Source organism: Aspergillus japonicus, assembly GCF_003184785.1.
Source record: "Aspergillus japonicus CBS 114.51 unplaced genomic scaffold BO86scaffold_7, whole genome shotgun sequence".
In the NCBI taxonomy this organism is placed as follows: domain Eukaryota; kingdom Fungi; phylum Ascomycota; class Eurotiomycetes; order Eurotiales; family Aspergillaceae; genus Aspergillus; species Aspergillus japonicus.
The window spans coordinates 300191-324981 of record NW_020291644.1 but is presented as its reverse complement, the minus strand read 5'-3'; the positions used below and the strand labels follow the sequence as shown (position 1 = coordinate 324981).

At 52.5% G+C, this 24791-nt stretch overlaps 9 protein-coding genes across 9 annotated transcripts; 6 read left to right on the top strand and 3 right to left on the bottom strand.

Moving 5' to 3' along the window:
• Positions 1 to 1562: 1562 nt before the first annotated feature.
• On the top strand, positions 1563 to 9576 carry BO86DRAFT_407370 (putative nonribosomal peptide synthase; the record flags this gene model as incomplete). Its single annotated transcript, XM_025674261.1, has 2 exons — positions 1563 to 2003; positions 2074 to 9576. The coding sequence occupies 2 exons, from the start codon at positions 1563 to 1565 to the stop codon at positions 9574 to 9576; spliced, it is 7944 nt and encodes a 2647-aa protein (XP_025530849.1).
• Positions 9577 to 11900: 2324 nt separating this feature from the next.
• On the top strand, positions 11901 to 13104 carry BO86DRAFT_440305 (2EXR domain-containing protein; the record flags this gene model as incomplete). The annotated part of the gene is made up of 2 exons (XM_025676199.1): positions 11901 to 12745; positions 13102 to 13104. The coding sequence occupies exons 1-2, from the start codon at positions 11906 to 11908 to the stop codon at positions 13102 to 13104; spliced, it is 843 nt and encodes a 280-aa protein (XP_025530848.1). The 5' UTR covers positions 11901 to 11905.
• A 1313-nt stretch (positions 13105 to 14417) lies between these two features.
• On the top strand, positions 14418 to 14796 carry BO86DRAFT_376570 (uncharacterized protein; the record flags this gene model as incomplete). The annotated part of the gene is made up of 2 exons (XM_025670541.1): positions 14418 to 14480; positions 14548 to 14796. 2 exons carry the CDS (start codon positions 14418 to 14420, stop codon positions 14794 to 14796), a joined length of 312 nt encoding a protein of 103 aa, XP_025530847.1.
• A 443-nt stretch (positions 14797 to 15239) lies between these two features.
• Positions 15240 to 15603, bottom strand: BO86DRAFT_396587 (uncharacterized protein; the record flags this gene model as incomplete). The annotated part of the gene is made up of 2 exons (XM_025673415.1): positions 15240 to 15272; positions 15337 to 15603. The coding sequence occupies 2 exons, from the start codon at positions 15601 to 15603 to the stop codon at positions 15240 to 15242; spliced, it is 300 nt and encodes a 99-aa protein (XP_025530846.1).
• A 1322-nt stretch (positions 15604 to 16925) lies between these two features.
• Positions 16926 to 17694, top strand: BO86DRAFT_386511 (uncharacterized protein). The gene has a single exon (XM_025671351.1). It carries the CDS (start codon positions 16966 to 16968, stop codon positions 17416 to 17418), a length of 453 nt encoding a protein of 150 aa, XP_025530845.1. The 5' UTR covers positions 16926 to 16965; the 3' UTR covers positions 17419 to 17694.
• A 1056-nt stretch (positions 17695 to 18750) lies between these two features.
• BO86DRAFT_396585 (uncharacterized protein) lies at positions 18751 to 19988 on the top strand (the record flags this gene model as incomplete). Its single annotated transcript, XM_025673414.1, has 2 exons — positions 18751 to 19318; positions 19387 to 19988. 2 exons carry the CDS (start codon positions 18751 to 18753, stop codon positions 19986 to 19988), a joined length of 1170 nt encoding a protein of 389 aa, XP_025530844.1.
• An 824-nt stretch (positions 19989 to 20812) lies between these two features.
• BO86DRAFT_332239 (YbhB/YbcL family Raf kinase inhibitor-like protein) lies at positions 20813 to 21512 on the bottom strand. The gene is made up of 2 exons (XM_025668773.1): positions 21345 to 21512; positions 20813 to 21278 (listed from the first exon to the last, which is right to left on the bottom strand). The coding sequence occupies exons 1-2, from the start codon at positions 21466 to 21468 to the stop codon at positions 20857 to 20859; spliced, it is 546 nt and encodes a 181-aa protein (XP_025530843.1). The 5' UTR covers positions 21469 to 21512; the 3' UTR covers positions 20813 to 20856.
• A 418-nt stretch (positions 21513 to 21930) lies between these two features.
• On the bottom strand, positions 21931 to 23079 carry BO86DRAFT_396583 (uncharacterized protein; the record flags this gene model as incomplete). Its single annotated transcript, XM_025673413.1, has 4 exons — positions 21931 to 22110; positions 22206 to 22285; positions 22367 to 22693; positions 22761 to 23079. The coding sequence occupies 4 exons, from the start codon at positions 23077 to 23079 to the stop codon at positions 21931 to 21933; spliced, it is 906 nt and encodes a 301-aa protein (XP_025530842.1).
• A 444-nt stretch (positions 23080 to 23523) lies between these two features.
• Positions 23524 to 24300, top strand: BO86DRAFT_396582 (uncharacterized protein; the record flags this gene model as incomplete). The annotated part of the gene is made up of 1 exon (XM_025673412.1): positions 23524 to 24300. The coding sequence occupies one exon, from the start codon at positions 23524 to 23526 to the stop codon at positions 24298 to 24300; it is 777 nt and encodes a 258-aa protein (XP_025530841.1).
• Positions 24301 to 24791: the final 491 nt, after the last annotated feature.

Here is a 24791-nt window from a genome sequence, read left to right as displayed (position 1 = left end):
TCGACAGCACCAGCAGACAACCTTCCGTAGAACAAGCGGCTTGCAGAGGTGGCAGGAGAGTTTTTCGTTCTCGCTGGCGTGACTCGGCTTAGTGGCACTATTGATTCTCACCGACACTAAAATCTGATAGAGACCGCTTGTCCTCCGCGGAAAAGGGAATTGTCGTACGACGGCCCCTGCGGTACGGCTAGTATCTGGTATCTCAAAATTACCGTCGGGTGGTATCAGGACGGCATGGACCCTGTTTCTTATACGTGACCAATCAGCACTCGCACAGTTGACTGGGACCCACGGACGGACCACCATCTAATCTGATAATCGCATCTAAACTGAACCCCTGTTCTGGGAAGCCCCCATCATTGGCTACCTTGCTTCTTGGCATGCACTCGCCAGGGTCTATAGTGAGACCCCGAACTCAATTCCACCTGGCAATTGGTAATCAGATCCTTGGCATGCAACCTCAATTTATTTGACATCCTCGGAAAGTCAACCCTGGGAGGATTATGACGCAGAACCGGCCAATAACCCAAACTGGCAAGACACATCCTACGGTGCCACAAGCTAAGAGGAGACCTAGCCCGTCTACATGTACGATGGAGGTTCCTTCTGGGCCTGGTAAGTGGCTACACGCATAGCCTGCCATCACAAGTCCGTTCTTTAGCGTGCAGGCAGAGTTTTCCACACCCGTTGGTCCCGCTCCGTCGAACCATAACCCACCGATCACGAGCCATTTGGCGTAGATCAAGCCTTCTTATCAATCTGATAATCGCCGGTACCGGCATCGTGCGCTGCTGACAGAGCGATTCGGGGTTGATCGGGATGTGGTCTGCCTGCGGGTTGCATGCCAGTGTCGTGGTGTCCGTTGCCTAACGATCCGTACCTGGGTCTGCGAAACCATAGCATGTATCCCCAGGGCGCATATATACTTTGACTGGAGCTTGCTAGACCACAATGGCAGCCCTCCCAGTATAATGAGTACTGTACATCATACTCCAGCGTAGACGACATGAACCTGACGAAAACGTACTCACCCCTCAAGAACTAATCGAGTAATGATCTCCTCAGCAAGCCGATGACCCAAGCAAGCGCGGAAAGCGCTAGAGGCCGAGCTGCCAAGAGGGGCAATATGTCTCGCCAAGCCGCAATGTCTTATTTGCCCCTGTCCGTAGTATGATCTTGGCAGGCTGCAGAAATTATTAGATTGAAAATTACAACCTTCCAACACATACTTACGCAGTTGTAAAACATTGTTGCGTGAAGTCGGCCGGCTCTACGGTTGCTGTATCAGGACAGGTCGTTGTTCTGTACTGGGAGTGTAGTTCCTTCCCGGTGTGTGAAGAATCCGAGCAGGGAGGCGGGAGGGGAAAGCTCATGTAGGAGTGAAACATAGGTAGATGACTGGGTCAGAGAACGCTCGATGTGATATGGATAAATAGAGACATAAAACGCTGTTTTTCACACCGAATAAGACAGAGCTGATATGGTGTGCAATCACAGACCAGCACGCAGTCCATGCTTGTTAGCACGCAGTCGCAGAACATACACCAAAAATCGAGATCATGATGATATCAGCCCCCAAGCTCTGGGACCGCCTCGTGCGTCCGACGAACGAGCTGGGAGATACCCCTGTCCCGAGCACTACAATTCCCGAGCGCCTCTTAGCGTCAGCGGATGAACAGACTATGGAGAATGGCGTGTACAATTTGAAGCAACTGAGAGGCCTAACAAGCTCAACAGATGTCGATGCCCTGGTGGAGGGTTATGCACGCTGGGTGATGCATGCGACCGGTCAGACACAGGTTGCCTTCTGGGTCATTGCACAGGCGGAGGACTGCAAGTCTGAACACATCCTGGTCATCGCACAATGCATGGACAACAGCCCTGCACTCACGTGGGAGGCCTTTGGGGTTTGCCTTTCAGTCGTCAACGCAAAGCTGAAGAGGGTCGAGTTTGGGCTGTGTCTCGTGCTGGAAGGAAAGATGCCAGCTGGGTCGGAAGATAATGTATGAGATCAAATATTGCCCTGACTATCGGATCTAGTGCGAGCGCTGACCGTTTCTTTGTGTCCTTCAGATCCAGCTCAAGTTATGTGTCGATATCGCATCCTCCGAAGCCAGGCTCATATATAAACCACGATCGGTCCAAGGCAAAGGTCTTCTGGCATTGGTGCAACAGCTGAAGCCATATCTGCCGTGCAACGACAATCAAGAAAATGCTTCTCAATTCTGGCATAAGCATCTCGAGGGTTTCGTCGGAGTATGCGAAAGACAGTTCCCAACACTCTCTTGCGTGCGCATGGTTCTTGAGCCGGACTACCCACCAACCGTGTCACGAACCCTCACGCTAGAGGCGTCCAGGGAACGACTTGAGCAATTTACTGCTCAGTCCAGCTTAAGGTCAATCGACACGATTTCTCAAGGCGCATTTGCGACAATCCTCTGCGAATACCTTGAGCTTGATAGAGTGATGCTCGGAGACGTCACCTCATCCACCGCCGACTCGACTATTCTGACTTCAGCTTCCATCCTACCTGTCCCAATTGTCATCGGTCCTCAAATGACAGCGAAAGAGTTATTGCATCGCGTCGATGAGTTCACGTCGAGTGTGGTTGCACCGAAAGAAGTGTCACTGGGGTTGACACGACAGATACTGCAATGTCCTCCTTCACAGGCCCTTTTCAACGCACATTTCATTGGGAGTCCTCAGACCGGGCCAACAGAGATACATTCCGCGCAGTCTAACATCAATAGCTCACCGATAACATTGAGAGTCCAATCTTCCGAGGAATGCAATATGTCATGCACGCTCTCGGTCCGAGGTGACTTGATGGACACTGATCATTTAGACCTCGTCCTACAGCAGATTGATGCTTTAATCACTGCAATGATCAGCAATCCCACGGAGCAGATCCATAACCTCACTCAAGCCTTCCCAGAGCATCTCCTCTCCAGGCACGCACCTGTGGTCAGCGAGCAAGTGAAGCAAGCACCCAGTCTATCTCCTTTTTACTGGGTAGACCACTGGGCGAACTCGAATCCAACTTGGTCAGCCGTTGAAGTCATAGAATCGGTCAGTGAGGGCGTAATCCAGTCTCAAACATGGAGTTATGGTGAGCTGGCACAGACTTCTGATCGAGTTGCTACGTGGCTCGCCCGCCGAGGCTGGCGCAACTCCATGATCGGCGTGTGCCTCGGTCGTTCCTTTCTCGCTTATGCAATAGTCTTGGCGATATGGAAGACTGGAAACTGCTACATTCCCATTGCGGAAGATCTCCCCGAAGCACGACGAGTTCTCTTGCTCAGTGATAGCGGTGCTACGGCTTTGTTCTCTGACAAGGAGGTGCTGGGAGACGTAGTTCCCCCCGATGGATGCGAGGTTATTGATGTTAACAATCCTGAGTTCTATGAGCAGTTTACCAGTGCTGGGGGACCGGCCGTGGTTGATGCAGACCCGTCTGACAATTGCTATCTTCTCTACACTTCCGGGTCCACGGGGCTGCCGAAGGGCGTGTTAGTGACTCGTGGCAATCTGTCCGCCTTCACAGAAGCGCAGTCCGAATACATTTGTCGGGATGTGCCAGATACCCTGAAGCTAGGAGGCGCGGGCAGCTACTTGGCGCATGCCAGTCGGGCCTTCGATGTCCATATCTGTGAGATGGTTCTGGGCTGGCGCCACGGGCTTCGTCTCGTGACAGCCCCACGCACCATGCTGCTCGATAACCTCCGCCTGGTACTCACTCAATGTCGTATATCTCACGCGGGATTTGTGCCTTCACTCCTCGAGCACACGGGTCTCAGTGCTGAGCAGTTGCCCGATCTCCGATATCTCGGGGTAGGGGGTGAGAAGATTTCCGAGACAATTATCGAACGCTTTGTCGGAAAGCCATCAATCGCCCTGGTCAATGCATACGGACCAACCGAGGTCACGATTGGGCTGACAAGCCACACGGTGACCGCTTCCTCGACGGTCAGAAACATTGGCTCCGCTGTGGGGAGCATCACTCTCCATGTTCTTGAGCCGGAGACCAATAACTATGTGAAACGAGGCCAGACAGGAGAGCTCTGCGTGACTGGAGATCTGGTAGCCAAAGGGTATCACGGGAGGCCGGATGCCAGAGGATTCACCGACTTCTACGGGCAACGCATGTACCGGACGGGAGACATCGTGCGTCTAATGGCAAACAACTGTGTTGAATATCTCGGTCGACGAGACAGTCAAGCAAAGGTCCGCGGTCAGCGTCTGGAGCTGGAAGAGGTATCCATCGCGGTTCGTCGATGTGCGGAGCGTCCAGTGAACGTCACTTCGATAGTGACACCATCGCCAATCACGAAGCGGCCCCAGTTGGTCACCTTCATTAGTCCTGCCAGCCATCGTCCTGAAAATGCCACAGCACAGCCAGTATTTGCGCGGGGGGAGTATCAGAAATGGGTCCCTCAGGTCTTAGAGCGCTGCCGTCAACAACTCCCAGCTTACATGGTCCCTAGTGTTCTGCTGCCTGTCACTTTTATACCTATACAGATATCGGGCAAAGCAGACAATCGTCGTCTAATAGCTCTATACGAGAGTATCCCTCCTTCCGACCTACTGCATGGAGCCGAGAGTCCTTCTGCCGCAGAGCGAGAACGAAGTCCGGAAACAGAAAATGCACCCTTGACAATTGAAGAGCAGCACATTGCCGATCTTGTTTGTTCCCTAACGTCCGCCGAGAGCCATGCCGTTGCGAAGACAACTAGCATCTTCCAATTGGGACTCGATAGCCTCAGTTCCTTGAACTTAGCAGCTCGGATGCGTGACGCTGGCTTTGTCTGCTCCGCGTCGGACATCATGCGCAGTGCTACAGTGGAGCAATTGGCACTATTGCCTAGGTGTGATGACAATGCAGGCCGAAGCGCGCAGTCTGAGCGGCAGACCATCGAATCCACGCAGCAGCTGGTTGCCCTTGATCGTGCTGCTCGCGCCTCCCCGAAGCTCATTCCAAACTCTTCAATTGCCATTATAAGGCCGTGCCTGCCGCTCCAGGAAAGCCTTGTCTCCAGCTCGGTTGACAGCGAGACTTCACTGTACGTCAGCCATATGCTATTTCGGGTGCGGCCTACCACGTCATTGAAGGCACTCAGACTGGCATTTGAGGACTTGATACTGGAAAACGAAATCTTCCGCACCTGTTTCCACATCATGGATGACCGCGTGGTGCAAGTGGTCTTGAAGCCTCGAGTGGTGAAGGTAGCTTGGGATGAGATTGAGGTTGCGGATGAGGCAGCCGCTCGGGAGCATTTCAAGAAATGCCAGTCACAAGTTGCATCTAATATTGTTCGTGGCATTGAGAGACAACCCCCTATGCAAATGACTGCTGCGTACTCCACGGAAAACCACGATTCCGGATGGCTGATGCTGTCCATCCACCATTCCATCTTCGATGGTGCCAGTATGGGAATTCTTCTCGACCGACTTTACCAGCACTATTCAGGGCAAATGTCCATGGGTCCTGGCGATCTTAGTCCCCTATACCGCCACTTTGTCAGCTTATCGGAGGAGGATGCTGACCAATACTGGTCTCGATATCTCACAGATTGCCGTCCTGGAGTCATCGTGATTGATGACCCGAGCGATACGACATACAGCATCACGACGGGGAAATTACCGCTGAAGCTGTCTGAGCTCTCCAGTCTTGCTTCTCGCACACCGACCACTGCCCCGCTGTTAATGGAAACAATCTGGGCTATTGCCCTGGCAAAGCTTCTGGGTCAAGGTGATGTGATATTTGGCCGGGTCATGAACGGTAGAGCGATACCGGTAGATTCAGTCGAAACCATGTTGGTTCCCCTCGTGACCACAGTCCCTGCACGGTTCCGGCTGCCCCCTGGTGCGTCAAGTCTGGTCAGTCTGATCAAGGAGCACACTAGAGCTAGTTTGGACTCCTTGCCTTACCAACACACTTCGCTTCGTGCTATCCAGCGATATTGCAACGCCCCAGGCCCTTTATTCAACACGATGTTCTCTTATCTTGCCATACGCCCTTCATCAGCCGATGTCTTACTGCAGGAGATGGATAGTGTCATGGTGGTAGACTTCCCACTGGCACTAGAGGTTAGAGCAGACACGGCGACAGATACCGTCACACTCCGGCTGAGGACTGCCAATGATCCTTCTTTGACTCAGCACGCTACTTCCATGATCAGCACAATACTCATCCTGTTGCAAAGCCTGGAGGCTGCAGGAGACGCAGTCGTGGATGAGCCTGCTCTGGTTATGGTACACAAGCAAAAGCAGACAGCGGCGTGGGACGAGAGTCAATGGACGGAGGGTGAAACCAAAATTAGACAGATCATTTCTGAGATTACTGATCTACCTGAAGACGAGATCTCCAAGAATTCCTCATTCTTTGCGCTCGGCATCGACTCGGTAATCTCTATCCGGCTCGCCCGTTGCTTCCATGAACATCAGATGAAAGTGTCATCAAGCGATATTTTGAGATATCCGTCTGTCGGGATGCTGTATAATCATTTGCTGAACGCTGCTATTCTACCTTCCGTACGCCAAAGTGAACAGGCTGAAGTGGCCCCGAACGCAGAAATCGATTTATTCCAAGAAGACGACTCAATTGTTGAGACATATCGCTGCACGCCACTGCAGACAGCCATGATAGCGCAATGTTTGAGCTCCCAAGGGAAGGATTATGTGCACCACCACATCGTCACTTTGGACGACTCCGTCGACCTTGATCGTCTGAACATTGCGTGGAAGCAGCTTGCAGAGCAGGCTGATATTCTGCGGACTTCATTCCACCGGCACGAGGCAAGTCATGGTTTCTTAGCTGCGGTTCATAAACAGCCATCCCTACGGTGGTCCTATCATACTCAAGAATTGTTGTCGAGGGCCATTCACCGAATTTCGGAAGAGACAGGCTATCCTGAGATAAAGAGCTTCCAAAGATCACCATGGAAAGTGACTATTCTCCAACACGGCCCGCAGCGGCTTATGGTTGTGACTATGCATCACTGTCTTTATGACGGCTTCTCCCTTCCACTCTTATTTAGCTCCTTGGAGAGGATCTATCGAGGACAGGATGCGATGATCGAGCCATTTGCGCCGGCTGCTCGTACGGTCGCATACCTTCAGAAACAATCCACGCAATTCTGGACCAACGCCGTGGCAGGGTATCGATACTCTGGCATTCCAGTTTCACCAGACTCTCTCACAGAATCTCAACCGCAATGGGCAGAGGTGAAGGTGCAGGTTTCAGTCACAGAATTGCTACATCGATGCGGTTCTCTCGAAGTGACACTGCAGACTGTCGCCCTTCTTGCGTGCGGAAGGTCACTGGCAGTTCTGTTAGGCCAACGCGACGTGGTATTTGGCCACGTTGTTTCTGGACGGGGACTAGATGGCGGTACCACCGGCTCAATCATGGGCCCTCTTATCAACACAGTGCCCTTTCGTCTGACATTGGACTCCATTCTGCAGAGTACTCGCTCGACCTTGCGGGCTATCCAACACTTCTGTGCGGATGCTCTACAGCATCAGCGTGTATCGCTGGCTCAAGTCCAGAAGAACTGGCGTTCAACGAGCCAAAGCCCCAGTCCGTCACTGTTCGACGCCCTCTTCACATTCAATAAGTCGGAAAGTCCGGATCCTACCTCGCTATTCCAGCCGTACGTGTTGGGCCGCGAGCTGGTCTCTCCTCACTATAAATTGAATGTTGAATTTGAGCAAGCTCCGGAATCTCTGTTCATTCGGGTGTCTTGTCGCGATGTTTTCGGGGGAAAGGTGGGGCTCGAGGCCTGGCTCGAAACGCTTGCTCAAGGACTGGTCAAGATAGTTAATTGCCCCGATGCGCCCGTGGTGCGCTTTCCGACTGGGCTTAGTGCTTTGCCCCTTGCTGCTCCTTTCCAACACGATGTGGATGATGGAACTGGCGATACCCCGGCAACGGCGCAGCAAGTGATGATCGTCAGCGGGATTCTTGCAACAGTTACAGAGATCCCTGTTGACCAGATTCATAGCGATAGCAGCATTTTCACACTTGGGGTGGACTCGATTCTAGCAATCGACATCAGTGTCAGATGCAGAAAAGCTAAATTGAGACTATCTGCGAGCGATGTTCTGCGAGGAAAGACAGTCCGAGGGATCGCGAGAATTGCTGCGAAGCATCAGACCACCTTATCGGACACGGGAGCTGAGGCTGTTTATGATACCATGATAACTCGCGAGTCAAGAGAAAAAGCCTTGGCTATGTTGTCTCTGACCGAAGATGACGTTGAGGCTATTCTACCTTGTCTCAGTGGTCAGCTCTTCTACATATCTCGCTGGCTTCAGAGTGGCAGACGACTTTGGGAGTTCACGTTCGCGTTCCGCAGCAGCGTTCGGATCGATGAGAACCGGATTCAGGATGCCTGGCACGCGCTTCAGGAGAGACATAGTATTCTTCGCACATCTTTTGCCGCCGTGTCTTCCACTGAGGTCGTGCAGGTTTTGCTTGGATCTCTTAGGGCTGACAAAGCTCACGTGGAGAGGAGGCTGTGTAATGAGACTTCTCAGGATTGTGTTCACCATTTGATCCAAGAAAATGCAGCTTCTCCATCGAGTATGTTTAAACCACCAGCCAGGCTGCGTCTTGTGCCTTCGCCTGAATCTGATACCCTCCTTCTCACTCTTCATCATGCCTTGTACGACGCCTGGACAATCCCTATCCTGCTGAGAGATCTGGAAGCACTGTACCTCGGTACATCCCTGCCGGCTCCGGTGGACTTCTCCTTATTTGTCCGTCAAGCCCAGCGCAAGCCCGATTCATCCTGGGAGCGAAGACTCGCCATGGGACAGCCCACAATTCTCGGGTCGAATCCTTATGACCAGCAGGATTTCCGGGATGTCAAGTCATCCGAGTTCTTGTACCCGCAAAAGCTGAGCAAGGTAGAAAATCTGTGTCATCAGAAAGGGATCTCGATGCCCTCCCTCATTTTGCTTGCTGTCGGGCGCAGCTTAGCGCGCGTCACAACGGTCGACCACCCGACATTTGGCCTCTTCCAGGCAGGGCGATCCAACGACTTCCCTGATATCCACCGGCTCGCCGGTCCGACAGTCAATATGTTACCCTTTGTCGTTCAGAATGTCCTTTCTGCCCCTTTATTGGCCAGTATAAGCGACATCCAGAAATGCCTGAACGAACGTGCTCTGCAGGACCAGACAGACCTCCGACATCTGCTCCAGACGATGAAGTCATCCGGTCACGATCTTAAGTTCAACGTGCTTGTGAATGTTGTCTGGGGCAAGTTAAAGCGTGACGCTGGTGGCGATGCTGGGAATAGTATTCTGACCCCTTTTCGCATCGAGACTTCCGAAGAATCCATGAATGAACCGTCAATCGAAGAGAGAACGTCCGTCGATGCCCTGGACTGCAACGAACTGCCGTGTCGTCGCAATGTGATGCTGGAGGTGGGGTATAGCGAGGAGGAGGATGCGCTGCTGTGGAAGATTGACTATACCCTGGATATGATGTCGTCGCGTGAAGCAAAGGAGATTCTGGGGGTCATTGGAAAGGAAATCGAGAAGGTCGTTGAAGCTCTTGCATCGGAGTAGCTGTCTTTGTTGGAATCTGCTTCCATGCTCGTGTTCCCGTTTTCTTCGATTCGGGCCTTTTATTTGTGGTAATACATATTCCGATATTCAGTTTCATTCGCCGTTTAGGGATATGATGTGACCTCAGCCACACGGATCAAGTAATATTGGTAACATGAGACGAAAGTAAGAACACGAGAGATATGATGAGAAACCCTCGACCCCTGCAACTTTTTAGCTCAGTGGAGGGCGGGAGGATAGGCGCAGCCCGTGAATCAAAATGTCTCTGTTCGTGTGCCTCCGCTTTCAGGGAGACTTAGTTGTTGGTAAGCCTTGGTATCTTCATACTCTCTGAGATTATATTTGGGGGGCGAGTGAATGTAATTGATGAGCATCTTGTGTTTCATGGAAGGATGTGTGATAGGATGAAGAACGATTATTCGAATCTATCGAGGCGGAAGCCACAACTATGGGCGGGCGGGCGGTGAGCGGCTTCGCCTGAGGCCGCATAGCCGCATTCGGGGATACTACAACTTCTCATTCAGTATATAGGTATCAGCCTTCATATTTGCGTGTGTATGTGAGACCCTGGTGATGACCATTTTGGGTGAATGGTGTTCTGAAAGACCAGTCTGGCCCCCATTCAACTCGTCTACGATGCCAAGCCTTCTCAAGCTAGATACGAGGTTATAGGGATACTGCCAATGCTGACAGTAGAGACAATCGGGGCATGGATTGAAAGCTGCTTAAATTGGCGGAGTCTGGTAGACAAATACCCCTGTGGCTTACATCCCAAAGTGACCGATGGAGATGTATAAGTAATCGGCTCTTTCCATGAACTGCCGCAAGGAACAACCAAACTATCAAGAACCCAAAATCATCTTTCAATCCTTATTTCCAATAAGTGCCAAGCTCCTCTCACTCACTCCCACTGTCTCATTCACGGCCACTTTCTAGCGTAATCGCCTGTCCATCCTCACAGTCCCATAGATCGTTCTCCCATTCACTTAAGCAACACTTCAGCCATCCCCAAAATGCTCCTCAAACCCCTGATAGCCACCAATCTCCTGGCTGCCACTAGTGCCTAGGCCGCATCCCACTACATCACCGTGCAAGTGTGGTCCCACTCGAACTGCACCGGCACCCCCCACGAAGAGACCCTGGTCTTCAACACCGGCAGCGGGCCCCAGGTCTTCCAACAAAGCTACGCTTGGCAGAGCGGAACGATCACCAGTGGTGTTTCTGTCTGCGGTGTGAGTTTCTGTCAGTGCGGCGCGAGCTGCTTCGGCCATCCGATTGTCTATGTGGGATGGTCCCCCAATAGTTTCACGGGGGGTGATTCGCTGAATCTCGACAAGATTATAGTGGATACGTGTTAGTTTGGGAGCATCATAGGGCTTCTAACTTTTCGTTGCGCAGGGAAAGTTATGGGCCACACCGGTATTATTGTCCTATGATGGAATTTTCCTGAGCTTGGGGAGACTGTCTAACGTGAGGCAGTATGGAATTTGCATGTAGTACGACGTGCTTTAGCATCGGTGTAGGCGTATTAGTTGGGGATGGTGAGGTTTGCTAGTCGAATGAAGGTAGAAAGCTTGGTGTTGTTTTCGAGGGCATAGCGGGAGGTTCGAGTAAGAACGGCTCGAAGCGGTTGCATGACTGAAGGAAAGCGATGTGCATAGATAGGGCGACTTTAGATGTTGATGGCTGGATCTACAACTGTCTAATATCCTACCGATTCTCTTTCTAATCATGAGCCGCAACATGGATGTCTGAGAGATTCAGGGCTTCGGCACTTCAAAGGACCGACTGGTAGCCTCGGATGATTGGCTGCGCTACTTTCATTAGCCGCAGATTGACACCGCATACTGTTACGATCTAGTTATGCTGCTTAAAGAATAACACCGTTCGTCTTCACCAGAATAAGTCCCGGCTTGATGAACATCAAACGAGAGACTGTGTCGGTGGAGGATGCAGGTCCCCATAATTTTATATGCTTGAACGAATATGAGGATAGTACTGTCACAGGGCTGGGGAAAGCGAAGAAATTCCGCTCTTGTGACTCGTATTCGAGCCGCAACTTGCGAAAGTCTCGAGGCCAGCCTGATGCACCTGCAGGATTAGCCTATGTTAGTTTCCGGCTAGTTCCATGTTAGACTCGATTCGTACTAAGTATCTCTCATGCCCAGGACCTTATTGGTCCTCTACTCCTCCTGATAACTCCCGTGCATGCAAGACTGACTCATCGGCACCTCACACCTCTTGTAAGCCCTAACTCTGTTCCGTGGCACATAAATACACCCTTCACCCCCAGCTACCCCCTCTTACCGCGCGCAACTAGAATATCTCAATGTCAATTCCACCGCAAACGGATCCTCAAGCCCCCGCCCGACCAAGCCCTTACAGCTATACCGACGAGCAATGGAAAGTCCACACCGTCCACCCCCAGCGCTACTATTCCCGCAGTAAAGAAGATGGAACGCTTCGCCCCACTCGCCCAGCGCCGTGTTTCTCAATAGGCAATCCAGACATTGGGCCGAGAACGGCAGCCGAGAAGGCCCGCGAAGCCGACACGGCGCTCTGGGCGAGCTGCAAGAGCGTGGAGGAGTACGAGGCGAAGCGGCGGGAGATGGATGCCGCCGCCGCACGCCGCGCCGTGGAAGCAGAGCGGGTGACCTTCCATCCGTTTTCGCGCCTGCCGGCCGAGCTGCGCTGTCAGATTTGGGCAGTGGCCATGGAGGACCACCCCACCCGAGTCGCGATCACCTGCTCGGGGTATACGCCGGCGCGACGGCCGCGGGGAGGATTGTGTGGGACGGTGGCCCCGGGCCGTCCGAGGATCTATGCGGCCACCGCGTTCATGCCGCCGTTAATGCTGGTCAACGGGGAGGCGCACGCCCTGGCCTCCCGCCACTACCGGCGGGCCTTTCGGGGCGTGCAGGGCGGTGGAGGCGTCCTCGCCGCCTATCCGAGTATTCTCACGATCGAAAAGGCCATGATCCTCCTCCTGCCGGTGGATCGTGCTGAGGACCTCAAATTGCTCACGGAGATCGTGGTGATTGTTTCCCCAGGTGCTGGCGGGAGGGTGGCGTTTTCCGGGGAGTGGTCGGAACGATTCAAGATTCTGCTGAGGATGGCATCCGTTCGTCGCCTGGGAATTCGGCTGACGAGATCGATCCCACGCCACCGGGTGCGTGGGGTAAATGAGTACTTTGCACTGCTTTTCTCGGAGATACAGGCAGCGTTCTCGGGGTGGGTTGCGCCGGAACTGCAGGTGGGGCCTGTGCATGATGAAGAGAAGCCTAGAAATGATTCAGACTCGTCTTCAGAGGACCTGTACACTGACAGTGATTAATGGGCTGATGACTGACTGGCCGTAAGCGTTAGTAGTAATATAATATACTTAATTAACGTTCGGATGGAGACAGCATCGTTCCATTTAGCCGATTTGCATACCAATTGCACAGATCTCAGGATAAGCACGCACCGATTATGTAGTCCCAGTATTCTTAGATTGTAGAATTGATCTACTATCTGCCCTCACAGTAAAAGCAAGCTCGCACAAGAATTTATACAGACAAAAGTCATGGGAGCGTGATTACTCCTGCGACTGAGTTCACTTTATATAGAGGAAAAAATAATTTACGTATGTGCAGTCCCTGATGCATGTCATTAGTTAGTAGCTGGCAGCAGAAGCAAAGACAGATCACATCACCTATGAACTGAGGAACCAATTAACTACGGTCGCAGTGGATTACTCCTCACCGCACTTCGCAGTGCTGCGCAGTAGCGAACAATTCAACACTGTTCACCAAGCGACGCCGCCTGCGACCAGTATGAATGTATAAACATCTTTCAACTGAGAGCAATATCTTGTCTGAAGTCTCTACTCTCGCAAAAGGTGCTTCCCAATGCTACCAAGAGTAAAACCGGGAACACTGCGCATAAAATCATGCTGACACAACACCAGCAACGTCGGGTTCACAGTGATGGGACCTGCTCCACATGTAGGACATTCACCAGAAGAAGGCGGGACACTGACTTCCGGGACAGGTTAGATCATGACCCTACTGGAACTTGAGGTAGCTGGCATTGTCATTGTTGCACGAGACAAAATGTGATGGTCAGCGTCTAGCTTGCAACAACACATGCCGGCAAATAGAGGAAAGATCGCGATTCCCTTTTTTGCCGATGAAATCATCTTTGGTTTCTTTACAAAGGAATCAGTATTTTCCTCAATGGATCAGATATTATGTATGCTGTCCTAGTGATACGTTGACTCTATGATTTTCCAACCACGCGGCCGTACTTGGGCCACAGACCAAGAGGTCAGAATTCAGGGTAAATTACCGTACCCCTGGCGAATTTCTTCTGCACTTCGTACTCAGAGTCCGTGGGATCAATTCCGACAGCATGATCTGCATGGGATGAGATAGGTAGCGGGTGTGGATCCACTGATCGTCAATGTCAGCCTATGGCCCCGGAAAGCAGTCCGAAAGAAATGTTCCATTTGCAGAAATGAAGCCGGGGGCCCTGCAGATCTAAATTCACTAGATCACGGTAGCTGTCCAGATCTGCGGTCAATGAGTTGCTCCTGCCTACGCATACACTAAGTAGTAAATACTCGTCATAATGCGAGCTATAAAAGAACGACATTTCCCCGCCTCTCAACCACCATCCTCGAGCAATCCCATCCTCACTACCAGAATCGCTTACCCATCCGAATCCCACTTGCCCAGTGAAACCATTGTGTTCCAGGAGTGTAAGTGAGCTTACAATTCACGCATAATGAAACGGACTATAAACATACTCATACCTCAACCCAGTAGTAAAAATCCGCAACCCAGACACACAAAGACACCATGCAATTCTCTCCGCTCCTGGCCATTGCCATTGCCAGCGCCGTCGCCGCTCAATCTCCTCTCGTAAGTCACGCACCGCCATTGCCTCGAAACACGAGCCGACGTGGCGTGTCTAATGTGCCTCACGCAGGCTATTGTTTATTCCGACTCCGACTCGTCCGGGCTATCGGAGCCAATTCTCGCGGAAGGCGAATGCGTCGGCATCGGGTCCAGTGGCATGGCTCCTGAGGTGGGATCCATCTACGTCGCCCCAGACGTCACATGCACCACCTACTTTGACCCGGGGTGCCAGGACACGAATCAGGTCTTCTCAAGCACCCAGTCCGACATCCCGGGAGAGCGGGACGCACAATCTATTCTTTGCCAGAAGAAGAACTAGGACCAGGGTAGATAGTGGTGACGTCGAGAGCTGGGGTTTCCAACACCTCTCTGATTTGCCGTATGTACCTATCTCGTGTTCTTTGTATACCGCAGACTTGAAGAAGCCATAAACAAAGGACATTATCATTATTGTTAGTGTATCATTCTCTACCCTCAGACAACCTATTTCTTGGTTTCAAGAAATTCCAATCCTGGACCGTTCTTGTTACTCCCAGGAGAGGACAGTCTATATGGCCAAAGACCAGTCCACGGCTTGTGCCAAGATCTATTGGAACCCACTGCACTGAACCGTAAGTCTCTGAACCATACGATCCGCAAAGTATGGATTATGCCGCATTACAGTGCTCAACGACACCCTGCTGACTACCGCGGCCACTCGTCAGGATATATGGATTGTGCACGCCTGCCTGGTGTGTTGCATACACATCAGCTCCCCTCATCTTAAGCATCCTGACACAGTACATCCTGACTAGCCTACAAGCAAAGATTAGTCACGAGTGAAACAAGTTTGAGAATTCAGATCTAGACTCTTACTCACAATCGGAAGTACGCAGCATTTTGCGGATTTGCCCGCCTTCGAGCAGATATCTTTGAAGTCCGTCTGATCGGATGGCGCAGGGTTTGGGGTCGTGCAGTTGAGGTCCAGAAGCCCGAGGACGTCGCTGCCACAGCATTGGGGCTGGCCATACAATCCGGCGGGGCAGAGTGCGCCGGTGCCGGCACTGCTGCTGCTGCTGCCGCCGCTGTTGGGGCCCTGGGCGAGAGCGGTTCCGAGTAGGAAAGACACGACTGGGAGGAACTTCATCTAGAAAGGGGTGGATGGGAAGATGGAAAGTCGATGGGGAAAGCACCAGATTCGGGAATATTCTAGAGTGGAAGAGAGCGAGATAGGTTTCTGCAAGCACGGATGGATGAGAGAGATGGAGGGCAAAAGAACTCGGGCAAACGGTCCTGTGCTTAAGTACCTTTGCGGCCGGGGCCCCGTGCAGACTGTAATTGGGTCCTTTTCACATTGATTCTACTTTGCTAGGTTTAGTTCCACGTTTGTGTATATCATTTGCCGGAACCTAGGGCTTCAGATCTTGCCTATAGTGGCAGCAGCAGAGGTAGTGGAGAGGGGTCAAGATCACAGTGGTCACAACCCGTCCACAATCGTGGAAGCATCGAACCGAGCAGCAGGCGAGTTAGCGATCTTTGATGGATCTGCGATCGTGAGAAATTTTGCCATTCGACACGTTTCTTCCACACATCCAAATAAGGAAGGGATCGTAACGTTGATCCAAGGAGATCGATCAGCCACTGGCGATCACTGCAGCGTCGGGACATAGCAGATCTCTTATCCTTTTATATTCTGCGTGGAAGATTGATGAGCCCCCTCCTCTCTCGGGCCAGTGGTAGTGTTACTCATCTCCTCGCTCCCCGCACCCCCTGCCCCGGGGGCTTCACAAGGAAGCTCCTCTCATCTGTCATATAATGCGGACAAGGATATCGTCAGACCCTCAACTCACCCAGACACGCGAGATACGGTACGTCTGGCACAATCAATGCTCGGAGTTAAATAGTAACTGTCTACTCCATAGTTACATGCTATCGACTAAAGCGTGTCAAAGGAATTACGACAGTACCAAGAAGTCGAGCCCTGCGAAAATCTATCCCCGCAGTACCTTGTCTCCACTTTGACGAGATGCGTTGTTTTGGTGATCCATGATGCCCTAGACCATCTTATGCCCCATAGTTCTGAGCACGTCTTTTCAGCAAGCACTGCGTCTAGAAAAGTCCACCAGATATCTAATTTGTATCATAAATTCGATTGAAAAGCCGTAGAACAAGGATCCGAGATAATGAGCCCATGACGTTCCGAGCGTTGTCACTTGACACTGTATACTAATACCCTGGCAAATTCTTGTCTGCGGGGTACTGACTTGTCGGCATCCAATCATTCCCCCTCTGCTGTAAAGGATTGGATCTGTAGATACTATACTGTACGTCACGTGCTCCCCTTCCGCCACAAACCGGGTCTGAGCCCAGGCCATCGTGACCAGCCTAGAGGCCAGATTTCAACAAGACAATCGTTCGCCCGAAAGAAAAAAAAAGGATAAAGATCGTTACGTTTCTGGGCTCGGCATACGAGAGCAAGCCCGGCTGCTTTCGGCTGCTTTGCTAGCCAATGGCACAAAGACTTCCTGGAGACCGCGCCGCGTCTAGAATAAAGGTAGGTCTCTGGAACCTCGCAATCGACGCCCGAAAAGCTCTCTTCTCCCTCCCATCGCCCCCCTCCCTTCCTCAAACACCACTGCGGCATGGTGACTTGCTATCAAGCCCAGAGACGGGCTCAAAAGCCAACACCACCAAGGACACCGGCGAGCCCACCGAGCGCCGCATCGAGGTCGAGGCTAGGAACAATTTCTTCGGCATCGTCGTCGTCGTCGTCGTCGTCGTCATCAAGAAAAGGAAGTTCGAGGGTGTCGTTGTCGTCATCGTTGTCGTCGTCGTCTCCGCCGATGGCGCCGAGGGTGTTCTGGCTAACGGCCACGACCCCGTTGACCCCGGGATCGACCAAGCCCGGATCAACGGCGGGATCAACGGCGGCAGTGCGGCCGCTGACCGGGTCTTGGGCTAGAGCTATTCCCAGTAGGAAAGCTAGGACGTGAATGATATTCATTGCAGCGGGCTTCGGAGATGGAAGAACTCAAGCGAATCGGCAGAGCTTCCAACGAACGATGACTTCCGGCTGCCTGAGGTCGACCAGAGGGAGCTGATCAGGCCTATTTATCGAGACAATGTATGTATTGGGCCTGGACATCGGAAGTTCTCGGGATTCCCCAGTCGGGAGGATCAAGCCTTTCATTGGGGCGATCATTGATTTCCGTAAGTAGACTCTTCCGTTGCATCGAGCCCAAAGAAGATGGGATCATCAAGAAAAGGCAGCTCAGCTACGGGTGATTATTGGAACGTTGGGAGATGTCTGATCCTCAGGCACTTTGCAATACTGTACAGCTCACCCACCCTCGAATCCTGACCGGTGCAACAAGCACGCCACATTTGAATAGTGCGTTTCCACAAAGCCTAGAAGATCAATAAAAATGCGCCTTGGGCGATAAGCCTTGGTATATGTTATGAGGTATATGATACTACCCGCAGCCCAATATGCTTATCCTTTCATTTGTGTTCCCGCCGGTGGACCACGGGGCATTGTCAAAATTCGCGGCCGGGGAGGGTACATTGTTCTAACACATCCCATACTCACACGGTAAGATGATAACTATCCCTGGTGACTACTCCGTACAGCGGCTATTTTTCGGCATCTGAACGGTTTACGCTCCCGTGGTTGAGTTGTAGATACATCACATCCCAGTCCCCTCACCGTTTTCCACGCAAACAGCATCCTAAAACTAGAGGCAAGAAGAAGACAATGTAAGAGAAAGATATCAGAAGAAGGAATCGGAATGTCACTGGACCTCCATTGAACTGGTTCGAGATTAAGTTTCAGGCATTTTCCAGATTATGTAAATGCCATAACGTGGCGGGGGTCGAGTTCAGGAACTTGGAAGGAAATTGTACCTACCTCATAAGTTCCCCAGGGGTATTGAATGAATAATAAGCGTAGGGATGACCTTTCATCAAATCTTCCTACCGGTATTTGACTTGTTCGGTTTACAGAGCCAGAAGAAGAAGGGATCGGAGGGAAAGCAGATGATCAATCTACCGGCAATCATTGCAGCAGTGGGGCATGTCAATTCCTTGGCGCTGCACACCGACGCAGAAAGGAATTATAGGCAGATGGTACGGATTACAGTATACTACTAGACAGCCGAACGTGTTGTCATAGCCCTGCGTCACGGAAGTTCAAAAGATTGACAACCCCGTGCTCCTGTCAATCTCTCTGAGCCAGCCCTTCGGAACCCCCATTTGCCTGGCAATGAAGCCGTCCGCCAAAGCGAAACTCGACAAAATGCAGCCACCGGCCGCTGATACGCTCCCGCTCACCAACATGAATGACCGGCGAGTTCGGGTCTTCTGGCTTCTGGAGATCGTGGCCATACTCCAATTCATTGTCTGGCTTGTTGTGGCCAGCCACGTGGCAGCTATACCCGTTGGCTTCCGTCCCTCGGCGGCAAAGTTCACCGTGCAGTCTCATCTGAGTCCATCTTCAAATGCGACTATACTCCACCATTCTGACCGCGAAGGGGGGGTCCATCCTGTAAGGCCTGCGCAACAGGCCGCGATCGATCTCTGGTTTGGCCTTTGTTTCCCCGTGGCCGTGGACGCCTTCGCGGTCGTCTTGACGTTCAACCGCGCGCTCATCCGGAAGTTCCACAACGCCGTATCGCAGCGCTTGGTCTTTCTCGCTTCCATGATCCTCTGGGCCGTGTGGTCGTGGAATGCAGAGCCAGGGGCCTTTGCGGCGCAGCACCCAGTTCTGTCCCTGGCGGGCGGCTTCCTTCTCTACGGGCTCCTGGGCTCGATCCTCGATACGCTCGAAACACGCGCCACCCCCCCCCCCCGGCCTGTTGGGCCACGTTTGCAGAATACAGCAAGACTCTGGGCCGGACGGAGACATCTTGGGCGCACGCGGCCACTCTCGCAGCGGTGGTCGGCGGGCTCGGGTTACTCTCGACCTGGCTCATCCCGGCCCCCTGGTCGGCCGGCCTTCCGGTCATACACATCCTGTCAGAGGTTCGTGGAGACACACCCCAAGCCCCCATCAATTCTTCGGTGACACTGACTGCTGGGGGGGTCCAGTCGCTGATCGTATCGACGATGGGCGCAGGGAGGACGCCTCGCTATATCTCGCTGGGCAGTCCTCTCTTCTTCGCCACGGTTTGCGTGCATTGGGGGGTGGTGCCGGTATCGCACAACCCGCGTCTTTCGATCACGCCCCTATGCTTTCTGGGGCTGGTTCTTCTCAGTCGGCTGCTGCTCGACGCGCATCTGTCGACGGTGCTGCGGTCGCGTCCGGAGCTCGAATGGTCTCGGCAGAAGGTTTTGATCTCCACCCCGCGCCTCCTGGCCATGTGCATTGTGATGCTCGCTTGCGAATATGGCGGACTGAGGGTCATCACGTATATTAAACTCATCTCGGTGTTGGTATTCTTTGGCTTGGGAATTGCTGGGTATATGGGGGCGGCTGCATACAATATCGTGGTGAAGCTGAGTGAACTACCTGATTATCATGGAGACAAGTTGTAGTTTGGGGCGTTCCTTACGTGGACGCGGGCGTCTCAATGATTGCCTTCCGTTGAGGGCGGACGGAAAGTGCCAAGTGTTGGTACTGGATTCTGAGTAGTGTTGCTATCTTTATTGGGGAAATATTTCATGTCAGCCGAATTGGAAGCAGAGATTCTGTTAAACTGAAGAGCAGCGGAATAATTATTCTTAACCGAGCTCAATGATTCTGGCTATCAGAACTTTATGGGGAAATGTATCTGATAAGGAGGGTCCATCAAGAAATCCCCCTAGAGGGTCAAACCCGGTGTGGAATGTGGAATGTAGAATTCAAGAACAAAGTGCCAATTGTAAGTTCTGTAGTGTAAACGATCGTGGGTAAAAACGCAGAGAATGCGAGGGATTGACCGTTCATGATGGCGATCATTGAATCTGATATTAGATCTGCTCCATCACAGTGCCGGATAAGGAAGGGGTCGTCAGGCAAGCAGATCAGTCACTGACGATCATCATGTTGGGACAATATCCAAATACTTGGCACTGCACCCTTAGTCACAAACTAAAAGTAAAGGATCGTATAATGCAGAACAGTACGGAGTGCAGCTAGCATGCTTCTCAATATGCCTAAGTCATATCCTTTGCGGATGATTGAACAGGAGGCGCCTAGCCTACTCACTTTCAGCAGATCATCTTAGCAACAGTGGTAGAAGGGCATCGAAGCACATGGAGGAACTCCGAACTCCATTGTTAGAGTTCAATAGCCGGCGAATAAAGATGGTCGACCCGGAGGTTATTTTGCCCGAAAGACACGAACTTGATTTATACTATACGAAAGACTGCCATGTCCACATCACCAATGCACCCAAACCCTCTCCCCGGCACCGCCCAAGCCCTAATTACTTGTAAAATAATTCACCGCCACCAACGACCCCAGCTTAAACTCCGCCTCCGCGGCATCAAGATCATAACGCATCCGATGCATATTCCCCAACTTCTGGCCCCCAGGCGGGGCGTACTTCTTCCCCTCAAAGCTCGCCGGCTGCTCGTACAGGAAGAAGATATACCGGTGCGGCGAGCTCCCCGGCGGCGGGGCGGGACCGATGTAGTTCGCCACGAACGGGGCCGTAACTTTCAGGACATGGACGTTCGGATCGGTCTCCGATGGAGTGGGTTGTAGGCCGGGCTGGATCCAGTGCAGGATGGGGCCGAGGACGCCGAAGGAAGGGAAGGGGGCGTCGATGTCGAGGCCGATGACCATGTAGGTCGTGCTTGGCGAGAGGTTGCCGAAGGAGAGTTCCGGGGGCGATTGCGCATCTGTCACACAGCATGAGGCTTGTCAGTCTTGGTGGCACATTGCCCCGCATTTTGTGGGTTACTGACCCGCTCGGGGGATGTACTGGCCCGGTTGCACATCCCTGTGTTGGCCGACATTTAGGCCAAGCACTTTGGTGGCGTCGGCCTCGATTAGCGAGATGGCTTTCTTGACGCTGTTGTTGGTAGGCATCGTGTATGAGGATAGAGAGGCTTGGCTGCTTTGCTAAGTTGTGTGCTTTACATGAGTAATGTCGAGAGGATGGTTCATGGTCTCTTCACCGGTTTGCTGAGTTGGCGATCGGCTTTAAGGGTCGGAGATTGGGCAGCTCCGGCGGAGATAAGATTCAGGTGTTGAAGTCAACAATGTATACAATTCTCTAATAGATGGTACAGAGAAGGGCTCCGGAGATAAGAATGCATCTTTTATCTCCGTCTCATTATTACTGGTATTACTGGCTCCAATTGACACAACAATAGAATGACAGAATGATTGCCGGAGAATGACCTGCACAATTAATATCCCGAATTACCTTGACTGCCCTAGAACTTGATTCTCCATCGAGTATATTTCTGATTCAACTCCAAGCTACATTGAAGCTAGTCAGATGGATCGAAAGCAAAGCATGATACACGCACATCCTACCGCACTTCCCTAATCCTTCGTCCGAACATGCTCGTCGGAACCACCTTCCGTGCCACTAGAGTCTTCATCCAACCCCCAGCCAAATGGGTGTGGCACCACGTGTCGGGCTTCGATGAAGATCTTCCAGATAATCGTGATGATATCACGACCGAACCCAGCACCCTTGTAGGGTCTGGTTGTGTATTGGTACTAGAAAAAATGCCATTAGCGAACGCTCTCTGCATGCCCAAGACTCTTCAGGCGGGGTTGCTTGCCTTCCCCGTCTTTTCCAATCGGTAAAAGACCATGGTGTCCCCGTCGGTGGCCAGGCCGTAGACGACACGCTCCAGCTCGCTCGCGTCTCGCCGGGCTTGGACAACCATGACTAATATGACATGGCATGGGGCGGTTAGTAAGCTGTCTGAGTTTCAATATGCCTACAGGAGAAGAGCTAAGGACAACATACGCAGGTAGGCTAGGAGCTCCGTGTCCGGATTCGAAGTCATCGGCCTGTCCCTCTCCAGGACCACGAAGTGCACCCGGGGGCGACGGTTACGTCTGCGGGAGATCACAGTGAAGTCCGGCATTCCTGAGAGTCTGGCACGTCTCCCTTCCAAGTTGTAGTTCAGTGCGGCTCTAGACTGCACGTACGTCATGCAGGCATCAATGCCGTTGACGACGTTCACCTCATAGGCGATGCGGTGGAGCGTCCACTCGAGCGCGCTGCTGGGCATTCTGTCGCTTCGCTTGGGCTCGACAAGAGAGGGTTGCGTCATCGAGGTGAGGAATTCAGCTACCTCAACTATCAGTTACCCGCGAGCTTGACGCACCAAACACCCCCTTTGTGGCAACCGACTCACCGGAGATCGGAACACCAGCTGAAGGGGCGTCCCAGTCGTAGCCTTTGTCGCTCGGTGAGACCCCGAAGGTGCTGGTGAAGAAGTTGTGTTGGAGGGTCCAAGCCCAAAGGGTAGACGTCTCATGCTCGGGTCCGAATCTCAGGCGTTGGATGCGATACTCGAGGTCGACCAAATACTTTCTCTCCTCTTCGATCCGTTCAATTTCCATCCTGGCGCACTCCAACGCTTCGCATAAATCTTCCATGCAGTAGTCGATCGTGGTGATGGCTGACTCATGGGACTCGAGCAATTTCTTCAGCTCTTCAGATGCGTCGTTCATATTGAATGAATGATCCGGGCGTGGGAGCAGAGCCCCCTCCTGCCATCGATCTGGTATTCTTGACATCGTGCCACAGGCCAGGGAAGATGCAATGTCTTTTCCTCGAGATGAGAATAGAAGATGTTGTTGGGTTGGACATGTGAAGTGCTGTATGAGGTTGTTGGTAGGAGCCGTGCTTGCGAGGCCAGAGAATGAGGACAGGAGTCATGGGATGGGACGGGTTGCCAATTTCGATCCGGATGTTGTCATGATGATTGCCACGCTCGACATAGATGCGGTAGGAGTAGCCATGATGATGTACCCACGGCTAGGTAATGAAGGAGGCTTCTTCCCTAGGACAAATCTTTCCCGTGTCATCCATCTAACAAAACACCATCTGGCTCATTTGAGACCCCACACAGATCTATCAGCCTACTCCTATATCTCCACATCGAATCACCAACCATGCGGTGCTGCCTATTCATCAAAGTGGGCGCATGGATCGACGCCAAGAAAGAGGTCTTCCACGAGCATCGCGGAAACTTCCACGAGGCGCAGGGCGCGCGCCTGCGACTGTTCGCCTGGGACATAGCAGCCCGCAAATTTGATACTGCATCCGAACAGCAGCAGGCAGTCCATCTCTGGCGCAGCATGAGATCCCTCATCCAAAACGACAACGACCTCAATCTCGCGATCCAACACGAGGCAGCCCTGCAGCACAAACATAAAGCTCTGGACGCAAGGCTCCAGCATCTCGTCGCCACCAGCCACGTCGGTCCCGGGCCCATTTTCTCGGCCATGTCCCAGCTGCAGGCCCTCGAGATCCAGCTGCGCACGGTCCACGCGGAGATCTGGCAGCTCGACCGGACGGCGCACCGGATCCTGCGCGGATTCCCCGCCGGCTTTGGGCCGGTCAAACGTGGGGTGTGCGCCAACCGGGCCAGGACGGATTGGCATATGACGGAGTCTCTGCAGGAGGACTGCGCGGGCCGCGGCGGGTGCTGCGGGCGCGGGTGCGGCTGTTGCGCGAGACCGCGGAGTGCGCACCGGGCGAAGCAGGGCCATTGCACCGCGGCCTGTGCGTGCTGTGAGCGGGCCCGTGGCTTTGCAGTAGACAGGCATGTCCGCTGGGAGCCGGTTCGTTTGCCAGCTTTGGAAGGTGCTGAATGGATCACGGGGGACATGCTGCAGCTGTTCGTCGCCTATGCGTTTGGGCTGACCGTGGAGGATGAATGGCTTTGACGGGTGGTGTGAGGTTATGCTACAGAAGGATGGCGGTGGACTTGCTAGCTTTTGACGTTAAATGCTTGTGGTTTAAAGAAGAGCCTGTTTGGATTAATATTATGCGCTTTTCCTTCGGTTCTTGCCGTCCGATCACCTACAGTTCTGTGCTTCCGGGCCTTTCGAGTCTTGATGTTCATTGTGCCCGTTTTATTGTACAGTACCTTTATATATAATTGTGGAACCCCTGTAACATGCAGCCACCAGAGACCCTGCGGAAAGCTTGGGTCGCTTCCACAGCAACACCTTCTGAAAAAGAAAAGCTTACGTAATAACAGGCGGATCCTTGATGTGAAGTATATCACAGGTGATAGAAGAATTAATTATCAGCAATTTGACAATTGCAGGGTGGTTGTATAATAAGTAAGATGATGACAATATGATAGGCCGCAGGAAGCCAGGGCCGTCAACAATATCCATCCATGATGCACTCGGCAGCTCGAGATATACCA